Source organism: Argiope bruennichi, chromosome 7 (assembly GCF_947563725.1).
Source record: "Argiope bruennichi chromosome 7, qqArgBrue1.1, whole genome shotgun sequence".
Taxonomy (NCBI): domain Eukaryota; kingdom Metazoa; phylum Arthropoda; class Arachnida; order Araneae; family Araneidae; genus Argiope; species Argiope bruennichi.
In genome coordinates this window covers 15,299,814-15,309,058 of record NC_079157.1, presented here as the reverse complement: position 1 = coordinate 15,309,058, position 9,245 = coordinate 15,299,814, and the positions used below count along the sequence as shown (strand labels likewise).

The 9,245-nt window shown below is 24.7% G+C and overlaps 1 protein-coding gene across 1 annotated transcript in view; it reads right to left on the bottom strand.

Moving 5' to 3' along the window:
• Window positions 1-1,181: 1,181 nt before the first annotated feature.
• LOC129975291 (zinc finger protein 62 homolog) overlaps window positions 1,182-9,245 on the bottom strand; it is a 62,476-nt gene continuing 54,412 nt past the window's right edge. Inside the window, exons 10-12 of the mRNA XM_056088345.1 lie at window positions 7,981-8,157; window positions 5,503-5,790; window positions 1,182-2,554 (exon numbers count right to left, since the gene is read on the bottom strand). Coding sequence (XP_055944320.1) covers window positions 2,274-2,554; window positions 5,503-5,790; window positions 7,981-8,157 — 746 coding nt within the window. The 3' untranslated portion in view covers window positions 1,182-2,273. The remainder of the gene's footprint in view (window positions 2,555-5,502; window positions 5,791-7,980; window positions 8,158-9,245) is intronic.

Below are 9,245 nucleotides of genomic sequence, written 5' to 3'. Positions count from 1 at the left end.
AATGAACAATATGTAATACCACAGATGTGAATGAAAGCTGATATTATAGAGTATTTCAAATCAGAATTTTTTACTTAAAGTTATTTTTACTATAAAAAGGAATGATGGATAAAAAATATTTCTGCATTAAAAGAATCAATAAAACTTTCTATCATATATATATACTTTATTTTTCAATCAAATTTTAAAAAATGAAATCCTAAAAATCTATTTTTTCCAATTAAATGCAATAATTCAGAAATATCACACATACACACACACAATGCAATTGTACTTAAGCATGTAAATTTATACCAATATTTTTCACAATTAAAAAGAAAATGTAAATTTTCAGTTAAAAATTAAAATATTTTTGTATTTACTTTTTTTTTTATTAAAACCCATTTTTCCCATTGGTAATTTAAAGCAAAAAATAAAACATAACAGTAAACATAACAAAAAAAGCAGTAACTTTTTAAATATAAACAGTATTATGAAAATAAATATGTAAAATACTTTTGAACTTTTTAAACACATTTTAAAAGAATAAAATTTTTATTAGGAAACAAATGTTTAGTACATTGCGTGCCACGGATAAGCTGGAAATATTTCCCAAGGAGAAGCAACTTTTTCTTTTTTTGTAATTCGCATCCATTTGTCATCAAATTTTTGTTGTATGATTTGATTAAATTGTTTTTATATATTTTTTATTTGAGCTTATTTTGATGCTGCTCATACATGAGCAATGCAATGCCTCATGCATTTTATTAGTTTACAACTGCAAAAATCACACTTAAAAAGCGTTTTTCTACAGGACACAATATTATGCACCTATATATAACTCAGTATAATGCCATATGATTATGAAGGTGGAAATCCCTGTTGCACAAGTGTGCAATGCGGCTTGGAAATATTACCATCATGCAAAGACAGCATAGCATGTAATGTGTTAAAAAATTATCCCAGACTCATACTTAGTTTTTAAATATATGGTTCATAGGTTTGGTTTAACAACCTTACACGCTGAGTATACATTTACTGAGTATACATGAATGAATTATTTCAATTTACATATTTTATTATGACAAAGTTAGTAGAATGCTGATTTGATTTTAAGCTCTTTTTTTTTTTTTTTTTTTAAATGTGTAATAGAAGCATAAGATATCGATAAAAAACTTTTGAGGAATTGGATAATTCTGCTATTCAAAGTTCCAATATTACTTTGAAAGCATTATAAAAAGAAATCATTTGAAAGTACCAGTTTAATTTCATAGAAAGATATAATTTTTCATTGAGTATACAGGCAATTATGCTTTTTTTTTTTCATATACGAAATAAAAAAAAAGTAGTGTAATTATCAACACACACACAGTGCATTTTGTTTGCATTATATTAGTCTATTTGTGGCAATGATAGCACAAAAACGTTTTGAGCTAAGTAGTTGAAATTTGGTATACAGTCGTTACACTACATTAGTAAATTTCTATATGAAATTTTGAGCAAAATCAATTCAGAGGAAGTTTGTCTGTCTGAATATAAAATAAAACGAAACTTCAAAATAAAGAGACTTAAATGGATAAATTTTAAATAAAAAAAAGTATAGATAAAACAGATTTAATAATTAATCGTAAGTATGAATGGCTATCAAATTTGAAATCAAATCCCTCAAGAAATTGATTTTTGTCTGTCTCTTATCTTCACAAATGAAGTAACTCAAAAAGACAATGACTTAAATATAATAAATTTGGTATGAGATTTTGCGATTGCAGTTGTAGTCCTGTGTCAAATTTTGGTTTCAATTGATAAGGGAAAAAAAAGTGTCTAAAACACTAATTAAATTTTCTGATATAATTAACCATATGGCAAGGATCTCTTGAGAGATCCTGTAAAAATACTAAATTCATGCCAAATATCAATATTTTGTACTATTGTTTGTCAATGCCATGCAAGGTCTTTGCTCAAAATTAAATTTTATGTGGCGTGAAGGGGGGAACTACAACTTTATTAGAAAGTATGTGAACAAATTTGGTGGAGGTTTTCCCACTGATTTTGAATCTCCCTCTCTCTGACACACACACACAGGGAAAGAATACTTCTATATAAGATGCAACATGTCATTTAATCTAGTAAATATAATGGCTAGTAAAAACCATGAAGTAAATTGTAGATTGAATTCCAGTAAAAACATTTTATCTACAAATGCATACAAAAAATATCAAATTAAATAATCAAAATATATGATAGTACATCAAAATGAGACACATTATTTAAATATGTGAGTATAACCATGTGGTTTAATAGATATTATGACACTGTGCTTTATGATATTTTAAATTTTCTTTCTGAGTGAAACTCCGCAAGCAAATTTCACATTGAAATGGCTTTTCTCCAGTGTGCATTCGAAGATGACGTTGCAAGAGACTTTTATAACCAAATGTCTTTTTACAAAACTGACATTGATGGACATTTATCTTCTGGAGAGCACTTTTAGTCGATACAGCAGTTACTTGTTCTATACACTGCTGTTGCACAATTTGAAGCATACTGAATGATGTTTTATCTAAAAAAAAGACAGAAATTTCTGTTTTTCAATTCCTTGAAATAAATACTTTTAAATTCTTTATCCCTCTAATGGCCCATAATAGCTCATCTGCTACACTGGGCATTAAAGGGTTTAAATGTATAAAAAAAGTAGGACTATTATAATATAAAACAATTTTAATGAAAAAAATCAACAAGTAAATCTAAAAAAATTACTGCATATAGCAATTGTACAGCAAAATTCATATGAAAAAAATCAAGGAAGTTGGTAAAAGAATTTAGTAAAACTTTTAATTGTAAAGTAACTAAGATTTGGCTAACATAAAAATGATGAGGAAAACTGAAAATAATTCTTAATGAAATATTATAGCATTTATTATAAATTGGATGCATTAATGTAAATAGGGAACAACTAAAAAAATGCAAATATAGGAAATTACTTCAAAAAAAAAATATTTGAATAAAAAAAAAATTAAAATATCGAAAAGTTTTAAATATAATAATCATATTATAATTATGTTATAAAATTTGGGCAGTTTAGGTTTGTATTCACTCTCAAGTGCAATATAAAATGGCCAATATGAAATCAATTGGATCTGAATTGCATAACTGTATCTAATTAATAGATATTAAATATACAAAATTTTTCAAAACATTTTCTTTGACAAGTACTAAAAAAATCTTTTTTTACACACAACTTAACAATTCATTATGTTTTTAAAAAGTTCACTATTTTAAAGGATAAATTTAATGACAAAGGTATTTAAACACATTTAAACACAAAGGTATTTAAATAAGTCAAATAAATGCAAAAAAAAAGTTTAAAGAGATGGGAAATTTTTGTAATATTTTTAACAATAATATAAAGTAGTTCTTTAAAAAATTAGTCAGATGTTCTACTTTTCAAGAAAAACTATGCAATTTGGAAATTGCTTTACAAAATTATTGCTTGGCTATTAAGCAACGGAGGGGGAAAAAGTTCTTTCATTCTTGATAGAAATTTACTGTTCACAACAACAACAACAAAAAGTATGATTAGAATTTGTTTATTCCAAATTAATATTTTGTATCAAATAAGTCTTAAATAAAATTAAGAAAAATCATGAAGAAAAGCTAAAAAAGTTATTCCAATAAAAAAATATTTCACCAAATTACATGTAATAGAATTTATGTATAATTTAATAAAAAAAACAAGATAATATAGCGATAATGTTAGCAGATATAATATTAAAAAATATCTGCAGTAATAATAAAAGAACATATGATCACATAAAAATTCATAAAGTATTCTCTATAAAGAAATTTTATAATGAATTATAACCGAAGCACAGATTTCACACTATTATATACATTCAGTTCTTTAATTTGATAAAATAATGAATATTTGTAATAATTATTAAGTAGTAAAATCTCCATACAAAAAAGAAGGAATTAGTCAGATTTTTAACAGCAAAATTATTTTATATTTATTTGTTTCAGATATTTGCAATAAATGCTCAAACCATTGTCCGGAGATGAGAATTTCTGAAAGAGAAACAAATACCAAACTTATTCAAATCTAGAAAAAGTATTCAGTATGGAGATGAAAATTTCTGAAAGAGATACAAATACCAATCTGATTTAAATCTAGAAAAAGTATTCATTTATTACATAAAACCCGAATTTTACCAAATTACAATTAATAATTTCAAGACATCTTAGCATTATTTTTTTGGTTGTTTGTGGTTTTTAAATCAATTAATCTCAGAACTGTCAGTTTAATTAAAGCCATTAATTAAAATGCAACTTTAAAAGCTTAAAATATAATTTGAAACTGCTATTTTATTAGAAATTTATAAACAATGTTTAAAATAACAACAATGAGTCTACAGGTATAGAGATTTTTTTAAAAGTAACTTACTATTATTTTTATAGAAAATTTTTTTGTGTGATAAATATCTTACACTTTCTTAATTGATATTTCTTAATGGAAGAATGTCTTTAAGAAACATAATATATCACAAAACATAGATCAAATCTATGTTTTATTAAAGACAAAAAGGTTTATGATAATGAATAATTTTACTTTTACATATGAGTTTACAAATATAAAGCTTCTCTATAGTTAAAAATTTTTTAAAGTTGCATTCTTTAGAAAGACTCCTGTCTTGAATTCAGAAATTCAGAGAAAACATTTTACTGTTGGTTAAAAGAATATAAATAAAAAGCATGATTTAGTAACCAACAGACAGTCGGATATATATTTTAGCATCAAAGTATAAAATTCATTAATCATGCATACTGATATAGATGCAAAGATAGATGAGATCACAGATGTCATCCTTGGTTATCGGCACCACTTTTCAAAACTACAATGTCTGTTTGAAAACAGACTTTGTGACGACTAAAAATTATACACAACTGAAATAAGATTAAAAATTATCCAATATTTAGTCTTTTAGTAAATGACGTATGAAGGAAAGATAAAGCATAAAATACACTTGCATTTTAAATTCTACCAATTTATTTAATACAATATTAACTGGTATTACATTAAAGAGCAAAATCACATACATGAAGTAAAATATCAAGTCACATTTTTAAATAGGTTAAATTTCATTAATGATTTAAGAAAGTTATATTACGTCTCTTGCAGAAAATATACAATATGTAATTCAACAAAATAGAATTTAAAGCATATAATAATTAAAATATAAATAAATAAATAAAAGGATCGTTGAGAATTTTAACTTGTCATGGCTTGAAATATTATTATTTTAACAGCCAAATAATATTTAAAGAGCAAATGCCAGCATAAAATTAGTACATATTTTAAATGATTTCATCAGTTTTCTTGAAACAGCCAGATATATTATGAAATAATTTAACTATACATTTCAATTAATAAATAATAAATTTCAATTGATAATAAATTTCTAATGGTATAAATTTCAGATATCCCAAACACTAAATAGTTAAGAAATGCATTAAAGAATCATTAACATTTTTTATACGATATAAAAATATTATGCTGAGTAGCTTTGTGAATTTTTAAAGATTCTTTCTGATTGAAGCTTCTGGAACAAACTTCACATTGGAAGGGTTTTTCACCAGTATGAACTCGGACATGGCGCAATAATTTACTTGGAGCAGTGAAAACTTTTGCACAGTATTGACATGTATAATCTGGTTTCCTACGATCATCTGTTGCTCCATCAGGAAGGCTGGATTGATACAAATTGAGACCAGAATGAGGCTGAGTTATTTCCATAATAGAAAAAGATGCAGATACTAAAATAATAATAATAATGACATATTAGAACATAAGCACACATTTAAAAGTAAAGCTAAGAATTTTTGACACTTCTGACAAAAGATATTTTTATGAACAACTTTTAAAGAATTTCATTGAAAATAAAATAACGAAAATAGAACGGAATGGAATAAATAAATTAGGACACTCATCAAAATTATGGTAACATAAATGTATACTTTTTTTATAAGAGCATCTTATAAATGAATTTAAGAACAAAGAATTTTTTTAATGCATGCATATCATAGGAAACAAAAAGAGTCTCAATCAATGATGATTTAATTTCAAGAAATTTAATATATTACAAATTTATTTAATACTTTTATACTTTAAAAATTTTATACTTTATTCTTAATACAGAAAAAGATACATAGTAATAAAACAGCATTTTAATGTAATATAGCATAAAGAATCAAAAAGCACATTTTTCCTTTTAAATATTACAATTTTAAAAATCTGAATAGCACTTCAATATCTAAATTTTAAAATCATCTGAGAATATTTGCTGGTGTACATTGTAAAGTATATATGAGTTAAACTCATCATCCCTTCTCTCATTTATAACATTCAAATTCCAATCACATGTTTAATTAGAGAAAAATCTATTAGCTGAATGATTAATTACCATTAGTCACAGATATGAACAGAAATGTATAATTTGTAACAAATATGAGAACAGGAATATTAATTGCATTTGTTGAGAAAGATATAATAAGATCAAATAGTAAAAAAGAACACAATTTTGTAGAAATATTTACAAGAATTAAATGAATTACTGTACATGATTTGTTTCACATTTTTTTTATTTGCATTCTTAACAACAACAAAAAAAAAAATCATTTGCTATTTTATAATACTTAATCCCCCTGCCTTTACACTAGTCATTTAAATTTACTTTGTAAGAAATATATCATTTAAACAAAAAAATTAAAAAGGAAAATTTCAACGAACGGTTAATTTTTGATTCAATTTGTTAATATTGTAAACTTGAATATTATACAAGCTATTGGTCAATTTACATTCCTTTAACAACAAATATTGAATTCACAAACAGAAACAACACAAATTATATTTTATATCAACTGAATTGTTTGTATTTTTTATACTAATGATTGAATATTCACAAATAAGTTCAAGTTAACAATTACATTTTTAATATCATAAATCATTAATTAGTTGTAGATATTTTTAATAATAACATAACAAGTATGCCATTTTTAATATTTTTTATATATAAAGACACAAAATCAATATCAATTACAAAGTCCACAAAAAACAAATAATTAATTTTAGACATAATTGACACATTTACATGCTTTTATTTGTAATATAATTTTTTTTCAGGAATAGCAAAATCATGAGATTTAAGATCTACTTATTGCTAGTTAAAACAAACAAAATTTTGTGCTTCTTTTTGCAGTTAATAATAATTTTAATTTTTGTAAAAATGATATTCGAATTAAAATTATTCAATAAATTCATATTGTCATTTAAAGATTGACTTTCATTTACAAGTTTTATGCAGATATCTCAATTTCAGAACTTTCTTAAAGTGTTAAAAATGTATTTCAGCCAATGCAATAGAATCAAGGAACCAAAGGCTTGTAGATGCTCAGGAATCAAACACGTCAGAAAAAAGAATCACATTGAAATTTAAAATCCAATAATATTTTAATTTAGATACTCCCACCCACATTTATTATTGAAAAGCACCAGAACAAAAACCTTATTCAAATTATAATTAAGACTCTCGTTTTATAATTCACCATTCATGTATTAGAATAAGAGCTTTACAGTGTTTATTAAAACCAGTAGCCATGTGAGAACATGCCTCAAAATTCTGAATAATGATGATATGAAGATATCTAATTCTTCCTCACGTTGTAAATTCTGAGAAATTTAGAAAATAGATTAATGATTTAAATAGTTTAAATTTATATAGAGAAAAAAAGATTTGAGAACAAAAATATTAATACATAAACACACAATGTCAATCAATTCATTTGAAAATAACCTCAATGTTTAAGTTTTAATAATACAGATATTCATATTAAGAAAATAATGAAGAGTGCAAGTTTCTCCCATTTTTTCCAGCACCAATTAATGATTTATTATAAAATGATTTTTCAATGATTCATTACGTGTAAAACATTTGCCACATTGATTACATTTAAAAGGTTTTTCTCCAGTGTGACTTCGGAGGTGTTGCACAAGATGACCTTTTTGATTAAATTTACGACCACAATATTGGCATTTGTGAAATGAAAATGAACTTTTCCTTGTTTGAATGTTTCTTTGGCTTGAAATTGATGGTGCCACAAAACTGTCAAAAACTACATGCTGACCTAAATGTACAAAACATTCTTAAAATATCTTGATGCAATAAAAATAATACAAAGACATAATAAATAAAAGATGAAGCTATGGAAATCAGTTATGAAAACGGCATATATAAAAAGACATTTCCTTGTCAACTTTAATCATAATATAGAACATAACACAATGTGAAAATGTAGAAGACCATATACAAATCTTTAAATTTAAAAATTACAACGCCTTACTGAAAGTATTAAAAAGTATTTCATCTCTAGATTTAAAGGATCCTAAACATTTCTTTTCTATTTAATTTGAAAAGTAATACACTTTCCAAAAATTGAGCAACATTTGCTACAAAAATAAATACATTAGCCCGAATTTGACTAATTAATATTGGCAATGCAACTCTTTAATTTGTTTAAAAATTGAATTCAACATAAACAAATTGCTCAATTTTAAGGCAATGAAATATTTATTAATGTATTTCAAATATAACCTCCTAAATGGCCAGTTGGTACAAAATAAAATTTTGAATTTAAAATTTGAACTTTTAAGATATTCATTAGAGAAATTATTCTAAATATATTCAACTTGTTGATTTTTCAAATAATTTCTTTCTCGCTCTGCGGTTACGAGGCTTGGTGGCTGGATCGGCAGTGTGTGGCACTTAGTTTTCAGGTCTTCAGTTCGAAGCGAACAAATGTTTTTATATATTTTTCTTTTATTTTTAAATTTAATTTAGCTGTATTTCTCCATTATTCCTGCAGTTAAAATACATTTTTTTTAAGTGAGCTAATGATAACCACTAATGCTATCCACAACAATCTTTTAATCCATAAACAGTTTCTGAAAAATTCCTTCAAAATTTTCAACACTTGGTCAATATAAATTTACATAGTTCATGAAGTTATAAATATAATTATTTTGAAAGTGATGTGAGTCCACTTTTTGCCAAGACATACTATTAGGGTCAAAAGTTGTATCACATAATTTATCTGTTTGATAATATTAATAAATAATATAATAACCTACAATGATATGTACACTGGACAAATTAGGAATTTAAAATTAGCTTTAATGTGGCTTAAAATAAGCAGTCTTCTCAGAACACCATAGA